General features: G+C 40.1%; 1 protein-coding gene across 1 annotated transcript in view; it reads right to left on the bottom strand.

The window, feature by feature from the left end:
• SPATA16 (spermatogenesis associated 16) overlaps positions 1–19,824 on the bottom strand; it is a 98,400-nt gene that overhangs the window by 62,064 nt on the left and 16,512 nt on the right. The window contains 2 exon segments of the mRNA XM_052803984.1: positions 4,151–4,296; positions 18,353–18,991. Coding sequence (XP_052659944.1) covers positions 4,151–4,296; positions 18,353–18,991 — 785 coding nt within the window.

Here is a 19,824-nt window from a genome sequence, read left to right as displayed (position 1 = left end):
AGGCATAGCAGAAAAAGCTTTACAGATTTATTACATTCTCTATGCATTGCCTTTCTGGGAGGGAGGGAGAGAATTGGCAGCAGGTCATGCTGCGGAGCAGAGTCTGCAAGGACACAGGAAAATCTTTGCTAACCCCCAAAGATTTTTGGATAGCTCCGTACAGCAGTCCTCATTATCACGAACATATTTTTCAGGTATTACTTAGAGGTAATGTTAAAGAAACATGCCGCAATGTCTGATTCCTCTTCCTCCCCTCAGCCCTTACGTCCACAATTTCCAGATCGAGGAAAGGAGGGCAGGGAGCGAAGCCCAGGGATGCTCTGGGAGGACGCAGGTCACAAACGTCTTTCCAGATGGCACTTCCCAATGCACCTCCCACCACCAGCCGCGGGCTTCTTATGGCGTGATGGCAATCCCATTGGGAAGAGGTGTGACTTTTCACCTATGCTGGGCAGCCTTGTTCCCCTGCTGAGGAGCTTATTTCCAGAGAAGTCCTACGGCACCAGCAGCCATACTACAGCTGGGCAGGGAGTGCTCAGAAGTAGGCAGAAATGAAACACAATGCTCTTCTTCACTTGCTGCCAGGTAGGTGACGTTAACCTCTTCCACATTTTCTAGTGCTTGATCCACGTACAGGATCTCCACTAACAGCAGTCTATGTTTAGGCAACCGGATCAAGCCACGTGCCTGTCATTCTTCAAATCTTGTGTGCCATGAGGACCACAGCAGCTGAGAAAGTGCAAGTGCAGCGGCAAAAAACGTATTTCTAATAGAAAGGTTCTGTGTTTATATTCCCATGTGCAAACAGCAAGTCACGTGGCGTCATTGCAGATTTATTTTGGCTTGCTTGGAGGAAAAAAGCAAAATAACCAAAGAAACTGTAGGGGGATATAGAGACTCATCGAGAAAGTTGTGTATATCATGTCTTGAAGGATCCTTCATCTTCAATTGTCATGGAGTTCAGCATTGCGCTCTCCAATTTCAAACAAAATTGAATCTTAACAGTTGCTGGGTTGTGTACGTGATGCACTGTGGGTTGTTTTTCCACATGTGCCTGCAGCTTTATGGATTTCTCTGTTGGGCCTGGCCCTCTGAAGAGCAGGCGTAATTGGGGGACTGCTCTGCTGAAATGCTATGCTCTGCTTCAAGATTGTTTTCATTTGAGGCAAAAATTCAACCACTGACATTATTAGGCTGAGCAACATAAGGCCTAAGTACTAATCTGAGGTTTCTTAGTCAGTTCTTGACTTCTCAGACCTTCACTGTTTTGCCATCTGCTATAATTGAAAATTGCCTTCTGCAACCAAAGGGAAAATCTAATTTCTCAGCAAGCCATATGGGGTTATTAAGATCATTAAACCCTGGTATGCCATAATGCCTGGGCCAAAAGGACCACAGGGCATGTAAATATTGTGTGATTCATTTTATAGCTTCAGACTGCAAGTTAGGAATTATTTCGATGGCTATCTTATGATGAAAATGGTGGTCAAGTAGGTGACTGCAGATGCTGCTTGGTCAGGTTAATCCGTGGCACGTTTGTTCAGAGCTGTGACGGATGAGAAGTGGTTTTAATAGGGTTTGATCGCAAAGGGTAAATCTTTTGTATCTGCCTGACGAATGATCAGAACCCAGCCGGTGTCCTCAATTGTGCCAGTGATGCTAAAGGCAGCCTTAAATTTTGATGTTAAGAAACCAGAGAATACAATTTCCACTTTCCAGGAGGACCCAGACATGGCTTCTCATACAGGATCTAAAGCTGGTAATATAAATTGTACTCCCTTTCCTTTATTAAGAATGGGAAAGCGATTCCCCTGAAGATGCCTGTTCTTGAACACTTTAAAACTGAACTGCTGGAATTTTTCTCTATTTCTTTAGTTGTGATACTTCCTAAGATTTCTTTCTAGCAAAACCCACTTCTATGTATTTGATACAACTATGTGTGAGAATATTAAAGCTGATTTTTGGTTAATAAGGCTTCAGAAATGAATGCAGGAGCTGTGAAATTTACATGAAATTAAAGAAAGAATAGTTCAGTAAATGCAAATAAATGCAGAAATGAATATTTTAATTTGGATTCATGATTAAAGCCAAAGGATTACCAGCAAACCATTACAATGTGGTGATGACATAAAAACTCAATGGGAATAAAAATTTCATATGCACTAGTTAACTGATGGCAGTAAGCTATTTTTAGTAGGAGAGCTCAGAGTAATTTATTTTCTCTTTTAAAAAAATATAGCTATTGATTGTATTTCAAGTTTTGTCCATGTATTAATTATGTCTCAGAACATTTTTTACTGGTATACTATTGTATCAGTTCCTGCATTTCACAATGTGACAACTATGGTCAGTAGATTTATTCCCATTCTGCAAGTTATTAGAAGAATTATATTGAAAATAGGCATTACTGACTGCCACTTTTCTTTGTGCTATGTAACTAAAGGAGTTAAGAACAAATTGTTATAATGACATATTAGAAAGAAAAGTGAAGGATTTTTCCCTGCTTCAGGTTTTCCAGTGATCTCAATCTGACTGCATTTATTTCCTCTGTAGGTCATGGGTTTCTTAGGTCATGGTTTCTGTTTTAAGACAATTGAAACCAAAGCTTGTCTCAATTGGCTTTAGGTTCTGTAGCACCGGGGTCAATACATCTTGCTATTTTGAAATCAAGATAATTTAAAGGAGGTAAAGAAAAGTATTTCCTGTTCTAGTTATATTGATACTGTCCAAATAGCTTCCTTATTTAGTGTTCTTGGAAATCAAAGTTAGAATAAGAGAGCTATCATTACCATTTTTGCAAAAGTTGGGAGTCCAGTCAAACTTTATATATATATATAATTTTTTTTTTTTTCTTTTCTAATATGGTCTTTGAGAAGCCATGAAAATATGTGGCTGGTTTTTAGTTTGCATGCGGAGTGCATTCTGGGATTTTTCTTGTTGGGTTGTTTGGTTTTTTGTGTGTGTTTTTTTGGTTTTTTTTACGGGAATCTCATAGTCTTCCCCACTTCCTATGCTTTGGCTCACCTAACAGAATACTCCACCTGAAAGGAATACAGGTTGTATCCGTGCTAGACGTGCCCTGGGAGTGCACATAATGTTCTCTAACCACTCATGAGCGTTCAGGCTGTCAACCCACAGTGGTGCTTGGAACTAGTCTGAAGGGTGCACCCCCCCAGTGTGTATAGGCTCCAGGTAGGCATAGCTTTACAGACAAAAAATGCTTGGGAAAGGTGTGGGGATGAGTAGGGACAGGAGACAAAGACCTCCTCATTAAGTCGGGATTCTCAGACTTCCCGCGACTTTGCTTGTAGCTAAATGAACCTTCTGCCATGACGGCATTATATTTCTATACCAACACGTTATTCTTCACCACTGTCTCCTGTGCATTATGCATAAGCATGTGCCTCCTCTTTTGTTGTAACTACTCTTTTGTAGTTACATTCGTTTGAGATGATTGTATGAAAAATCCTCACCCTGCACTAATTGCAGTGTCCATCTTAATATCTCTCATACAAGGGAAAATATGGATGGAGACCTCAATAATGAAGTGTTGCTGGCAGGACGTGCATGCGCTTAACAGAAACTATCGTTATGCCTGAGTGCTAATTAAAGGCAGCACAAACCCAGCAAAATCCTAACTCATCTGACACTAATGGGAATTTCATCTTCACCACGTGCAAGTTTTGTTTCTGGCCTCTCTATGCGTTGCTGGTGGTGCTGGTCTTTGCTGTGGATCACAAGTGAGCCCATGAGGAATTATGTAATGAAAATAATTTGAAGCCATCCCTGACCTAATCTGGCTTGAAAAAGATCAAGAGCTCTCATAATATCATTACTGTCATATAAGGCTGAGCATGTTTATATTTGTCTAGCTTCAATTTCGAGGGTGCCCTGAACTATGTATATGACTCACCTGCAATATCCTTATCTACTGCATTATCAAAGCAGTAAATGTATACATGCTTATGGCAGCTTAATGTCTCAAATTCTGAGAATTAGTCCAATCTAAATGTCAGTGCCATGCGTAAGTTGTGTTTTACTGATTCCTCTTATTATTAGACTGATTCTTCCTGCACAGGATTTATTCATAGTCTTTGTTTAATTTTTGATTTCAGTCTTAGCAGTGTATCTAATCAATATTTATTTTTACCTGTGTGAATGATTCAGAGCATCATCAAGCTTCCTCAGTTTTAAGTAGCAGGTTACAAGCTTTGTCTCAATAAAACTGGCGATACTGGAAATATCTTCTGGAGATGACTCAAGGGTATCATCTGTAGCAGCACCTTTACTGAAAAGCTGTACAAGAAACAAAAATGTTATTTACTAATGTTATAATACACCTTTTGTTAGCTAGAAATGCTTTTTGTAACTGATAAATGGAGAAAACTGACTTCTAAGTAAAATATACCCTGACTTTAGTTAAAGTTAGCACTACAAAAATCAGTACAAATACATGTGAACGTAGTGTAAAATGCAGTGTCATCTTCCCAGAAGGGATAGCCAAGAGAGCAGATAATACTGCTAAATAAGCTAAAAACTAAAAGGCACTGTTAGGAAAGCAACTATATTTTTCCCCATTTTCAAAAATAAAGGCTCAACTTCAGGCTCCCCAAATCCATGGCTGTCTTGAGATCGAAGTCAGAGGAGGAGTCTCAGACAGCTGTTTACTTATTTCAGTAAGCCAGTGGTGAACTCTGCCTTAGGCTCTGCTGCCTTTGTCCTGTGGGAAGGACAGCAGAGAGTGATACAAAGCAAGGAAACCAGAAACTCTCCCCCTCATTTAAGGGGAGGACTTGTCCTTCCAGAAAACTCCTATAGAAAGTGAAAAGGATGAGATCAACCATCTTTCCCATCTTCTTGAGCCGTATAGAATTTAGCAGAGAGAAACATATTTTCTGTTTAAAAAAAATACTCTTCCTGATAGATAAATTGCCTGCTGTTCATCACGGCCAGTGACTTTCTCATTAAATAATGTTCTGGTTAATAACGTGCATCGTTAGAATTAGATAACCCACAAGTCCTTAAAGTTTCAGACAGTCTCAGCACTGGCAGAGCGGCAATACTGGGCAGGACCACCATCGGTCCTCAAAGATTTCTTTTTTTAATCTACAGGCAACCTGATGTTGTAATGCCAAAGAGTAGTAGAAATTAGCTTTTAGTTCTTAAGAAAATTGAACTGTAAGCAAATAGATTAAGTTTAAGAGCCTTGCCTTTAAGGACAATAACCATATAGTGCTACTAATGAAAATGCAATTGAATGTCCTTTGCTTGGATAAACATCCCTAACAGGATTGTTTAGTATGCAATGATTTCATCTGACTAAGTGACTTCACTGCGAATCAGCTTTAAAAGTAGATTTCTAATAAAGATTAAAAAATTAATATTTATCTAGGTTGTGTGCTTAAACTCTTGGGTCACACGGAGACCAGCGCTCAGGAGCCTGCAGCCTAACGCGGACGAACGCAGCCTCTGCTTTCAATGGGGTATAACCAAGGGACTCTCGTTGAGTCCAGTTCTGCCAGTCACCAAAGCTTTAAAATGGGAGGAGAATCTGGCCTGTTTGTCTAGTCCTCATCACTAATGGGTTTAGTTATAATAATCAGTTTCTTGTGTCTAGGTAGTTAAAATCCAGTGGTTAATCTTTAGGAGGTGCAATGTCAATTTAGCAGTTTGAGATCTCTTTAGATTAAATCTGTCAAGACAAAAAAAGCTCTTCTATATAAGCATCTTTCTTCCTGCATGTGATCCTTAAAAGCAAGAAGGATTATAGACCCACATCGACACTTAGCACCTACAAAGCTAACCCTGTCTTTAAGATTTTTGTGTGTTTGTTAGAGATCAGCTCGATTCTTTACAGGCAACAAGGGTCATTCAAGGAAGTGTCCCCCTAGTTCAGGTGTGATAAATATTTTTTCTTTCACATCCTTTCTCTGCTGAGCAAAGTTACACAGTGTATATAATAACTCCATACATTTAAGATTTTCTATCATCTTGTTATCAGTAGAAGTTATAAATCAGAGAATTCATCACTTTTAACTTTGCTCATGGTACCGTATATATCTGCTGAAGTGTCTCTATGGATAAGACATGCTATATGTAGCTAAAAGACCCAGAGAATTATGTTCACATCAGTGAACATAAAAGTATCATCAAGTTTTTCTGTAATAACACTTTTCAGCTGAATTGGCCATGCTGTGACCTCTGTTAAATTTATGGGAATGAGAGACTTGAGGCTACTCTCTGGACTTTCAAGTCCTTGAGTGATTGTGAGAAGAAAAGAATCATTTAGGGATCCTTTCAGTATAAAGTGCTGCAATTCAGAGTTTCCTCGAGTCTTACTGCTGATATGAAGAGTTATGTTTAGACCCGTGTAACCCCTCAGTTATCTTTGACAAAAACCAAGACATGAGTCTCCGTAAACCGTATCTGAACAGATAAGGATTCAGAAAATATCTTTAAATACAGTGAAGATTGGGTTCTGCCAGGTCTGCTCTAAGACATCTCAGAGTAAGAGTTCAAAGAAACAAATAACTCTATCTTTAATCTCACAAAATCAGAGTAATATTTTAAAGGGATGTGCCTGTGTTTGGGACCATCTAGGTTGTATACTTTTTAGGTCCCAAACTCTCTCCTGATTTTTTGTGTAGCATTTCTGCAGTGGATCAACGTGTTTTGAGATAAACCCCTCCACACTAGTTCCATACAAACAACAGCAACGCATGCACCAAAAGTAAGATTCAACTTAATTTTACAGAAATGTCTCCTTCTGTCCTAAGCAGAATAGTTTATGAATATACAAAATAGCCCTCGTGTCTGGTATTAGTGAGATGCACAATTAAATTTATCCACTGGCTTAAGGGACATTTTGGAAACAATATAGACACCACTGGGAAAGGTTTCTGTTGGGCGAACCATCTCAGTGCAGCCCGAAAAGCACATCGTTTTCCAAGTTCTGACGGAGATGATACCTTTTGTGTGTGATTCTCCACCCTTTATGGTATTTTGCTGGCCTTTCTCGTAGAAGGACTTGGCTGTGCAGCTGGAGGAGGACTGTTTCCTTGCGTTGTCCTGTCTGCCACTGAATATTGAGTCTGACTGTGTGATTTTGGGGGGTGAGGGAAAGACAGTGCCAGAAAGCACCTGAGAAAGCTCATTTGGGGAAGTTTCCAGGGGAGTTAGGCAGGAAGGAGACACTGAGCTGGGATTTTGCAGCACAGGTGGGGATGTGGAGAAGAGTTGTAGAAAGACTCACATCTGAGTTTCAAAGGGGAAGAGAAAAAGGAAAATTTCCTAGGGATCCAGAGGAGCCTCTGTAGCTACAGATTGTCGTAACTTTGGGAAATCCTGCTGGACTGAGAGCAAGGGAAGAAGAAAGGCTGTGCCATGCACAGACATAATGAGCGGGGAGGAGATTTGTTTGCAATTTTCTTGTTTCACCTAGCAGAAGTAAGTGTTCTCTATCTTGCTGCAGTCTGGTAACACTACCTCTGAAGAACAAAAGGGCCGTTGGTGTTTGTGGAGTGCTTTCAGTAAAAGGTAAAAGCAGCTCCATCTCGCTCCTCTGAATACCTTAAGGTCTTGCCCCAAGGACATTCAAATACAGATTTGGGCCTGGAGAGGCAGTTACATTTTGTACCATTGAGGGTTTCTTTTTCCAGAGCTATGTTACAGAATTTTATTTTAATTCCAAACTGGGAAATTTGGGAGTACATCTTACTTATGACTTTGGTGAGCTTTTGGTCTGCAGAAATCTTGCCAATATTTTAAAGGTTATAGAGGCTATGAAACAAACAACTTAAACTTTTGAAGCTTTACAGCCAATCTGGGGTTAAAAACCTGCAATGTACCATTTTATGTCCTTTACCGTAGCTAGCAAACCTAACAGTGTTTTTTACTTTCAGACTTAGTCTACCTGAGAGTACTCCCGTCAGTAGATAGGAATATTTTTCCAGAAATAATGTTTAATTAAAAAAAAATCCTGCCAAAGGGTATATTTTCATAGGGGCCCTTGTTACAACTGGAGACCATCGTACAGGTTTTGTGTATGTGCATCCTTTAGAAGACAGTAGAGTTATCCCATTCAAAGAGTTAACAAGTAAGGAATGAAACGTAAGAAACGAAAGTGTTACCTGCATTTTTTGTATTAGTAGTCAACTGACACTAATGATGTTATACTTTCACTGATAAAGGAGGTTTCTCTTGCAACGTGCAGGACCCTATAAATATATTGCTGAAACCACAGTCGTATAAATGCTTGTGATAAAGTACTTTGTCAGAGGTCACAGAACAAGTCTGTGACACCGTGAACTTAGCATAGATCTTGTTGTGGTATTAAGGCTTTAATTTTGGCAGTAGCAAGCAAGGAAATTTTGAGTAAAGGCCTCCCAGGCGTTAGCAAATAAGAAGGAGAGGAAAAGATCCCCTCAAACCCACCATGGCTTTGGTAAGAGACTGGTGGAAATGCTGATCATTAAGGTAGCCTCCTAGTTGACATATTTGTAATTTGGAAGAATAAAATTAGAGCTCTGGTGACCTGTACGTTAGTGCGTTGGAACTGCTTTCGCTGAAAACAAGGTGAAAGGTTCAGGGGTAAGAAACTGGCAATGGTAACAGTTTACTAATCACTGCTATGGGTTTGGTGTATGTTAAATTCAGGAATATGGTTTGCCTTAAAGAAGACGCCCAATAGATATCCACCTATGTGTGTGGATATAGATAAATATTTGGTAGCAAATTTAGCTCGGGCAAACAAGAAAATTTGGTCAAATGGTGTGTGGCAATGAGATTCTTTGGCAAATTCCATGAGATCGCTTGTGCTTTCCTCTGCCAGACTGAAAGGGTTAAGAGTTAGTTTGAATACAGCAATAACCTGCTAGCCTTGCTAGAGCTGACTGCTTTTCTTTTTCTTTTTTTTTTTTTTTTTTTTTGTTTTCTTATTAGCAGAGGAATGTTTAATCACGCCTCTCCGTTTTAAAGATAACTTCATGGTTTTCCCTGGAGTGACTTTTAGAGTGGTTAATCAGAGGGACAAACCTGAAAAGGCAAGAAATATTTAATTAGTGCCTTTTCTTCTGACTAGCCAACAGTCCTAACCAGACACCTTCATTTCAGAGCCATCCAAGTAATCAGCCTGGTAATGTCACTGCATTGCACATCAGGCACCTGGCAAGTTGAACACTAACTGCATCCCAGAAAATGTCTGCTAAGGAAGGCTACTTCTGAAAATAACTTTCAAAACCTGATAGCAAGCCTCACACAGGACTGAAAACAAACTGCGTTTTGTATATTGCACTGTAATCCAGTCCTTACAACTATTAGGCACTATGAAAAATACTGCAGGAAACCAGCATAACAAAGAACCAGTTAATGGTGGTTTTGTCTCAGCAGAGAGAAAAAAAAAAAAGTCAGTATAGAGAATAAAAAGAGAGAGGATTTTCTCTCAATGACATGATTTCATGCAGCATAACTTTCTAGCTTCTATTCAAAGTCATACTGACATCTTGGTATGCAATTTCAGTCAGCAGAGCAGGAATTGTATATAAAACCTCTGTCTTTATTGTTAATGAGATTTGTGTAAATAACTTGCTAGAAAACATATTGAAAATATATAATTCACTACTAAATATGAATGCAGATGTCAGATTAGAAGAACTAGATTTACTAGGCTTCCTGCAATGTGCTCTGCAATGGATAATTCAAATAATACGTACGTATGATATTTTTGGCGTGTTAGCTGCTCTATGCAGAGTTAGCACTGGATTCTGTAATAGTAATGTGTGTGCAGGGCACATTTGCTATCTTGGGCTTATTATTGGTTACACAGCACCGACTGAGAGGCAAATATACCTCAGCTATGCTAAGTTATGAGAAATGGTCCCTATTTCTATTCAGAAGACCACTGTTTGCCAGAAAAGCACAGATCTGGTGAGTATTGACTTTACCAGATGAACTTAGCAGGCTGCTTGCCCTCGCCGTGGGGTCTTGTGGGGTGGGATTCAGCCTGCTCTCCCCGCAGTTCCACTGGGTTTATCTTAAACGCTGCCTATGTCTAGGCTTAAATTTCTTCTTCAGCTAGAACCAACCTTTCTGCAGGAGCCAGCGGTACATGGAAAGGATTTGGTGACCAGGTGGGCCAGAATGTTAGAGAAGTTCAAACCTAAATTTTATGTTCCCCAAAGGCTGACGTGGAGATAGGGTTTGCACCTCTGTCACTGTTTTGGCCTTTTTTGGAGACAAGAGCTCTCGGCAAAAATAAGATTTCAGGTGCCCACCAAATTCAGAGGATATAGCGTTTTAGTTTGTGCTCATTTCTAGGTGGATGCTGCTTTATAAAAACAAACTTGACGTGAATCTTTCCCTCCCACAGAAACTAACGATGTTCCCTGCAGCAGTCCTAAGCCAAAGTCATTCCTGTTTATTGGCCCAACTTCAGATAAAGGCTTTACCTCCCCCCAGTGCAAACTTAAGGGTCTTTCTCATATTGCAAATAATTTGCTTCGGAAGCATTAGATCAGGAACAAAGGTTTTAGGAAAATATCATCCGTTTGACTTCGGCTTAATCTGTGTGCTGCGTTATAAATCTGTGCCTCTCATTACCAATCCCTGTTTTATGGAGTGTTCCTGTTATCAGTACTGCCAGGGTGAGAGGAGTAGTCACAGAAGCAAAAAGAAAAAAACCAACCCCAAAGCTCTCTAATGAAACATATATTGTGGAATCAATATACTACAATAGTTTCCAAGGAACTTTATATTCTGTACAACATAGGGATTTATAGATTGCTTTTGTAATACAAAATTTGTCAGTCCTCCACTGTGAGTCCATCTAAGATCAAACCAAACCGAGGATGGTGTAAATATTCCATGTGAAAACCAAACAATCAGACAAAAGTCAGAACTGATACCAGTACCCCCCTCTTGACAGGCTTGTAGTTCAAGATGCCTATTGGACTTTGAAGCAGGAGCATCAGTCTGTTGATAGTGTTCACAGGAGGAGCTGGCCAAAATGAATGGTTTTTTTTGGAGGCAACTGTCAGCTGGTGTGATGTGACTATATTGTAGCAAGATTGAGAGCTGTCATGATTGCTTGGAAAAAGCAATATAATTTCAGGCCAACTAATTTAATCCCTTTGATGCCAAGAGATTTGCTACTGCTAAGTCCAAACACAGAGATATCTCACCGGCACTTTTATTAAGGCAAACTATGTGAAAGGTTCACTCCATTTTGACGGACAGGATTATTAGGGAAAAGCAATAATTTGCTGAAGCCTTATTTTCATGCCATTTCTGGATATGACATTAAAGCTAGCCGCAAGGCCAGCACTCCCCCCTCTCCCCACCTCAGGATGCTGTGGATTTAGTAAACTCCACCAAGAATCCTCTCAACAGTATTGTCAGCATTAGAAACACAACACATATCCATGCCTCAGGAATAAACAGAAATAAAGCTCTTCCCTAAAGTAACCTAACCAGAATTCATTCCCCCCTACTTTTTATTGTTTGGTTCACCTCTGTAAAGCTTTTCAGCATTTATATTCATTTTACACTGTCAAAAGCTGAACAGGAGTAAGATAACAAATGGTTCTGGTAGCAGCTGTCACCACCTACTGTCTGTGTATGCCTGTGTGAATCTCTAAATGGAAATAAAGTACTTTAATAACACATTTTCTCTAAACTGTCCTCATGGATAAAGTTACTCTCAAATCAGTCCATGAACACTTTCCAATTCGGTGCCCGCTTCAGCCTGTATCTCTCTCTCCTCTGCAGAGTCTATGTAGGTATGCAGCAGTATGATTTAAAGACATTTCAGAGAGAAAATACTTTAACAGCACACCTTCTGTGACCGCCGCTTGCCTGTATTAGCTGCCTTTGGTGCTTGAACCTTCTCTTAACTTGCCTAATTTTCTTGCTATAAATTAAGCCAATTGTCCATCGCATTGTTGCGCTGGCTCTAGCCAGGAAGCGCCCAGAGCCACAAATTAAACACGAATTGCTCTGCCCTCCCTGTTCCTGTACGATACCTTCCAGGAGCAGATGGCAGCTGGGAGGATAAATACCTCCAATTTCTTAGGGCCCTGAACATGAAGGAAACTCCACTTTGAGATGGGCTCTAAGGCACTGCTTTATCTTGAGAGGTGAGGTAGCATCGCACCTGTGCCTTTATCTGTCATTGGGTACCACGGTGCCTATGGTACGTACGGGGAGCTGTGGGGTTCAGGCACCTAAAGATTTTTAGCAGCCCAGCTTTCAGAGAAGCCCTTTATGGATCCAGCCGGCAGTGAGATGCCCTGAGCCACGCACCATGTTGACAGTTGAGCAGAAGTCTGAGCCCATGTTTTTCAAGATGGGCTAGTGCCTTCTCCAAGGCTGTCCTAAGTCTTTTTTTTTTTTTTTTAACTCTCTTTCTCTCTTCCCCCCCCCCCCCCCCCCCCCCTTTGTGTTACCTACTGAGGAATCTACCACACGGACCTTGTCTCCGTTTTTCAGTGACTGTAAAACATGTGGTTTGCTTGTGTTTAGGTCAATGAGGCTTTTGATTGTAAGTGACAAGTGGTAGGTGATTATTTTTAATCAAATATACTGCTCAACATTTACAAAGTAAGGAGAAAATATTTGGTGCTTTTGAGCACCTGTCACCTCCAGGTAAATAATTTAATAGCATGTGAGGAAGCCAATTAGAGTTAATTAGAAATTGACTGATCTGCTTTGGCACCAAAATGATTGGAAAATATGGCCTGTCCTTTCTGGAATAGGGATTTTGCTCTTGTACTCACACGAGTGAGGAAATATATTGTTTTATGGTCAACACATAGTATTCCTTTGAGGAAAAAAGTACTTTATAAGCCAGATATGTAACAGCAGTTCAGGCAAGAAGAACAGGGGCACGAATCCTTATAGACAAATAGCTGTGCAGTTCCTCAGCTTTATTTCATGGTGATGGCCATGCTGGAAATGTCTAGAAGATTAATAGATTCAAATTCAGTGATCAAAAAATGGGAGCATGTACAAATGGATCATTATAACAGATTCCCACTCTATCCCACAAACCAGATTTGAACCATCTGTAAGCTTCACATTCCTGGTCTAAAAATCTTCTGCAGCCGTAAAAGACTGTAAGTATCAGTAGGGAAAAAAAAAAAAAAAAAAAAAAATCAATTTCTTGGCTTTGCAGCCTAAAAATATAGCGATGGGACTACAGGGAGAGAAAAACTGCTGATTATCAGGGCTTTTTTTTTTTTTTTCCTAAAGCAAGTTAAATGAGTAGGCTGTATTTAGGAAAATACTTTGTTATTAGAGGTTAAAAGAATATTTCTAGAGTGTAAAGTCAGCATCTCATGCTCAGGCTTTGGGGGATCAGTGACTGTCATCTTTGATGTTCTCTGTCCAAGACCTAGTGTACTCCCAGGAAGTTTCTAGAGGAGCTGTGCTGGTGATAAGGATAGATAAATTATGAGTCTGATTTTTAGCTCCAGAAAGTTGGTGCTAAAAAAAAAATATTTAGCCTTTCGCATGCTTTCCCTTGAGGACTTTCATGGCGTTAAACTGTTTCTAGTCCTTGCACAGCTCTTGTTGGTGAGAGGGGATAGGGAAAACTCTATCAAGTCCCATTTTTCTAGCCCTTTCATTCTAGTGGATGACCAGGAATTCCAGTCTCCATGCTCCATAAAGCAAGGGATTACACATTGTTATACATCGATGGCTTCTTGGACCTCTACACCCACCTGCAAAAGGAGACAATGTTGGGGGAGGCAGGGTGGGCAGAAATGTGGCTGTGCCCCAGTCTTTCTGCAGCAGCTAGCCCTGACCCCATGGTCACAAGAGAGAGCGCATCCAAAGATCCTAATCCTACAGCGCTCCACCAGTGGACAGACTACTTAAGATGAACCTCTTTTCATGTAGGTATTTATATAGGAAATACTAATTTTTGGCTTCTCATATAGCGAAATTGATGGGAGGCTTGGTTGAACCATGCCGCCTAGCTCTATACTGGTACGTAATTATGCCCACGAGGCACCGGTGCCACAGCCGCTTTCAAAATATTAGCTTTTTGCAGATACTGTTGCCTGGAAGAGGGAGCGTGGTCTTGACAAAGCCTTCTCCGCAAGCAGTGAATCACAAGGCGACGAGCCACAGGAAAGGTTAATCTAAAAACTCAAGGTGCGCAAAAAAGATGGCACTAATGTTTATCTCCCTGCCATAGGAACGGTGCCCATAATAGCCATCTGTGGAAAATGGAGATATTCCAGCTCGTGGAAGGCACCACAACAGCACTCTGGTGAATTAATCACATGCTGTTTGAGGCCTTCACCTCACACACGGGATGCATTTCATGTCTCTGAGATATTCTATGCCGAAAGCTGTGTGCTGAGATACTGTGGACTTCTTTCTGTGCACAGCAGTTGTGAACCTTTCTCATTTATTTTTTAATCGCAGGGGAGGATTATTTTCAGAACAACAGGGTCTGAAATTTAAATGTGTGCAGGTTTTAAATAGGCTGATGTTTCTGAAGTCTTTTATGCTCTCTGATATTAGGAGATTAGTTTGAGACAAGATCTTTCGATCCTCATAAAGGTTTAATGTTATTTTGTAGCTAAGCTGTTAATAATTGGCTAGAGATTTTATAGATATACGAATATGGTTTCCACTGAGGTTTTAAGCTAAAGAGTGATTTCTCATACCCTTCATATCCCAGCCCAGATGTTCAAGTCCTATTTCCCTACATTCCAACAGATGGATGTCAAAAATTTAGGGAAATTTACAGTGTTTCTCAATGTAGTATATATAATATACTGTATTACTGAGCTAGGAGGTAGGAGAGCAAAGGCTATTGCCCCAATTTCTTCAGCTATTTTGCTCGCTAGCAACAGAAAGTACTTAATTCTTAAGCTCTAATGGTGAGGCTTCTCCAAGGGAGCATTATTTTTTCCTCTCCCAGGCCAACTGTAATGCAGTTGACTAACGCTAAGTCCCTCCTGATTAATTTAATGGTAGCTAAATAGTGCAGAAATAGCGAGAAGCCACCAATTCTTCTCCTGATAATACTGCCTTCCCGATGTCTGCGGTAATCAGCAGCATGCTGTCCAACATATAAAAGTCTCTAAATTAAACAAGCATTTCAGTTTTCCTTTCTGACTAATAATTTTCCCTTTTTTTTCCCCAAATCCAATAATTTCAGTGCCAGACTTTCAGAACTGCCTGTTATTTGCATATCTGAAAAACAACATGATCTAAAGAATGATAATATGATGTGAATATATAGATGGATCTAGAAAAGATATTTCGGCTTAAAGAAGAGCCAAGAAATGGATGATATTTGCAATGTGTAAGGTAACTTTAGTGATACTATTCAAATTTAACGCTATGCACACGCTTTTCTGCATCAGGGTGTCTAACTCAAAACGTTGTAATGTCAGACTAAAGCATTAATTTCCTTAAACCTGAAAAATGTCTGTAAACATTTTGCACCAGAAACTCTAACTTTGAATTTCTGTGACCTTTGAGCTTATTACATATCATGGCTCTCTTCACCCACGTGAAATGCAGAGGAATTTTTTGTTCATTTCTTCAAAAAGCGATGGGCAAAACAACCACAGTTCCAGTCTCAGCAGCTTAAGTTTTCTGGTTTTCTCTGCACCATCTCCAATTTGTCTATATCCGAACAAATAGACAAATTGGAGATGATGCAAAGAAAAGCAACAAAAACAACACAGAGGTTTAGAAAATGAGACCTGGGAGGAAATACTAAGAGGGCCGAATTTATTTCATTTAGAGAAGACTGAAAAGAGAGATGCTAAGAGGTTGCAAGTACAGAGAGAGTAGGGTAGTTAATTGCTCTTCATGTCAAATGAGGATACAAAAAAAAAAAAAGTTATGGGCTATTTTGCAGCATGGAAGATGTGGAAAAACTTTCTATCAGCTTGCTGATATAGATGAGAAGTCCCTCTTGCTGGAGATTTTTAGAAATAGAGTACAAAAGTGTCTTTCAGGGGTATTCTGGTTTTTGCTTCTGAGAAGAGCTGGATTAAGAGGCTGCTGAGAAGCCCCAGCCCTACAATTCTGTGATTTTTCCAGTCACTCTGTCCACAATCCCAGGAAGGAATTCTTTAATCTCTATTTATTCTTTCACCAGGATGTCTATTAGCTAGCCTTTCCATTTCACCTTAGGAGCAGAAAAGTACTCCTTTCCTCTCAAGTGACAAGTGTTTTTGTCCCCATCACAGCTCATTTCTGAATGTATGGGGGGAAAAAAAGCCTAAAAAGGATGGCACTCTCTAATTTCACTCACTCACTCCTATAATATTTATTGTTTTTAAATAAAACGTCTTCAGTATTGTGGAGAAAAACAGGAGTAGGCTATTTGCTTGTCAGCTGCAAACCTCTAATGTTTTACAAATGCTTTTGAATGAAGTTTGGCAGTACAGTGCTGAAACAAGTACAGTTGGACCCTTTTTCAGGATGTCAAGTGTATAGCTGAAGTGATTGGGGTCAGAGTGGAGATAAAACGTTAGAGAGTCCAGAGAGTCCAGCTTGCAAGTCCTCTATTCTAATCACCAACCATATTCCTGTAAAGAATAAAGTGTCTCTTTTCTTGTTTTTTTATTTTTTAATTTTATTTGCAACGCAGACACTAGCCTTTAAAATCCTTACAGCTACTAAGAGCGGTTTTTTGCATCACGTATCATGGAAAAAGTCAAGCTCTCATCTGCACAGTAAATGTTAGCAGCTGGGTTAATTGTGAGGATATGGGGTGTCTTTCAAGGTTTACAAGACAGCTATGCTCTTGGAGATACTGTTTTCAAAATGCTCTAATGCTACCTCTTTGAAAGCAGCCTTTGGCTGTAGAGTGCTACTATTTAACAGGTTTAACATTACTAAAAATTGAGAGGCTGATGCCATTATTAAATTTCATTCTGCACACAAGCAAACAGTTTATCATAGTCTGTTCCCAGCAATTGTAATCCAATTTTTGTTATCTTACATTGTTTAAAAAAGAGAGAGAAAGATACTGTACATCAATCTGATAAAAATTTTTAAATAACTGGTGCTTTTTTGTGATTATGTTGGTTTTATAGCAGCATTATGGAAACACGACAGGGTAACTAAAATCTGATTACGTCTAAGTCCTTGCCCATTATGTGATTATTATGAACCATGACTTCTACTGGCACATTATGAATTACATGGTCATAATACAAGGGATTTCCAATATAATTAACTGAGATTAGCAGCACTAGAGAAATCTGGGAATAATGATACAACTCTGAACAATCAGTTTTACTGTAAATGCTGCTAGCTCTGGCTTCCAGGAAACAGGACGCTGGTGGATGTAACCGTGACCTACCTGCTGGGCTTTCCTACACCTCCTTTCTCTTCCCTCCCCCTGTGACATTAATTGCAACCTTGCCAGAGTGTTCGGAACTCTCCCTTTTACTCTTTTCTTCTTATATTTTAGTGATAAAACGCAAGGCTGGCTAAGATATTAATAAACGTCAAAGGTCTTTAGATACCTCCTTTTGGGGGGGCTCAGCCTGGAACTTGGGAAGGGCTCTGCTTTTGAAAACATAGAAATAACTACTTATCAAAGAACAGATCCGTTTAAGACAGCTCAAGTTTGAGCACTTAAAGGCAGAAAGTCATGAAAATCACAGATTAGCTTCAAAGATCATAGCCAAGGTCATATTATTGCTTTAGTATCTCAGGCAGGCAAGAAGTCTTTGTTTCCACAAAAAACCCCAGCTTTTGGACTCTTAGCTGCTGAAGAGAAAGCCATCTGTGTCCAGAGGGGGTTGCTCGCTTCTAGACCTGTCCTTTCTCATGCAGAAAGAAAGGGATTTCTACACAGATCCAGTGGCCATCTTCTGGCTTTAGAGAAAAAAGGGAAACAGTGCATGATGGAAATGCTGTAGGGAAAAAGAGAGACTAAACCGGACCTTTTGTTTAACCAAAGGATTAAACATTTCACCCAGTAGTGCCTGGACAGCTGGGGTAGAGTGGGAACTCCCCTGATTATTGAGATATCATTGCCCCTGATTGAGCTGGGATTAAAAAGAGGAGCAATTTTTTCACTCCGTGGGGCTTAAATTTCCTCCATACATAAATACAGTTGAAGGCTTAGAGAAAAATACAAAATCACCTGAGAATTTTTTGGTTCAGTCCAGTGCCCCCCTCCTTCTATGATTTATTTATAGCTCTTAATTTTCAGATTTCACATGAAATTGCATCTCAGGATTTTTATTAAACCATACACATCCCGGGTTTGTGCTCCTTGTTCACTTTGATGTTATTACACCCAGTCAGTACAATGACAGACTTTAATTTACTTTGCTATGGTGATCGTAATTCTTTAACCCCATACCTCCAGTGCTGTTGAGAACTGCTCCACTGCTGCTTCGTAGTTCTTCTCCCTGTAGGAAGTGCTGGCTTCCCGGAGGGTCGTCTGAAGCTGTTCGTCAATGTAGGGCAAAGCACTGCTATTAGGTGCGCTCAGAGCATCTGCTTTTTCAGAATCACGACACGCTGATTGTGTGCTTGTAGATGCCACAGGCTTGGCAAACTCGAAGGAAATCTCCTCCTCGTCAGTGTAGACCAACTCCATTTCTATGTCCATTAGGTCTTTCAGAGGAATATGAGACAGAGGTGTCGGGATTAACTGATTGCCAGTCTCTAACATTGTTTCTTCTTTTTCCACAGCTACTTTATCATTGTTTTCTGATTTCCTTTTACAGCTTGCTCTGTCTACATTATTATTTTGTTTTTCCTTCTTTTTCTCTGCCATTTGTGTTCTCTCCGTTATATTTTCTGCTGCTCCGTCCCCAAGGTGGTTTTTGACCTCTTGCAGTGCTTCTGGAATATCTTTCAACTTGTTTGCTGCTACATTTGACTCTCTACTTCTATGCATTTGCTGAGAGGTTTCATTCTTGCCATCCATGCTTATGAGATTTTTTTGGAAGTCAGTGTTGCTTTCTGATGCCGTAACTTGAGCAAAGAAAGAGTACTAGGAGAAAATGTAGAAAAGTTAAGAACACTCAAACGTTGCAAAGCCAAAAAAAGCATGCAAATGCTTTCTCCGCTATGCATATTGTAGGCATGACTATGAGAGAAAACTCTTCAGTAGTTAGTACCTAGAATATCAGACTCACTGTAATTATTTTCTCTTTCTTGTGTAAAAGTTTAAGGCCCCTTAAATATTTTTGATAGCTTTTGATAACGGATGTTTGTTTATGTAAAGTAATGCCAGTGTACCAGTTTGTTATATCTGCAACAAGGAGGGAAAATCTGGCTTTTAATCAAAAGAAAAACAACCAAAACCCTGTGACTGATTGACTCACGTTGTATGTTGTTACGGAGCACGAAAAATCACCGTGGCCTGATTTTTGAGAGCTGGTAAGCACAGTGACCAAAGTCAGAGAGGGGTGTTCAAAAATCAGGCAGACTGGATGTATTCCAGAGGGGCATGAGCTCCAAGTGGGGTCCCAGCTTCTGCTGCATTTGAGCCAAATTCAGACCCGGATTTGGGTTTCAAAGCTATTTCTTACTGAACTGTCTGTAAAGGACACTGGAGTGTTGCAGCTAAGCAGCAACCCTCTGCTAGTGGTTAACAGCCTAACTCTCAGTTCAGGGAACCAGTAGGGGATTCAAACTGGTACAACAAGGTGCAGAATCAAGTTCATAAGCCTCTTCTCGACACCAGTTCCCGTACAATAGGAAAGGTGACTTGATCTGCATTGTAAACTCATAATCGTGCTCCGATTCAAAGGAAATGTTGATTTTCATCTGCCTCTGCTGACCTCAGAGTGAAAAGGTGGAAGGCACAGGTAATTCTTTTCT

This window comes from Harpia harpyja, chromosome 12, assembly GCF_026419915.1.
Source record: "Harpia harpyja isolate bHarHar1 chromosome 12, bHarHar1 primary haplotype, whole genome shotgun sequence".
NCBI classification, from domain to species: Eukaryota; Metazoa; Chordata; class Aves; order Accipitriformes; family Accipitridae; genus Harpia; species Harpia harpyja.
The sequence above is the reverse complement of the archived record's forward strand: the minus strand, read 5'-3'. Positions and strand labels throughout refer to the sequence as shown.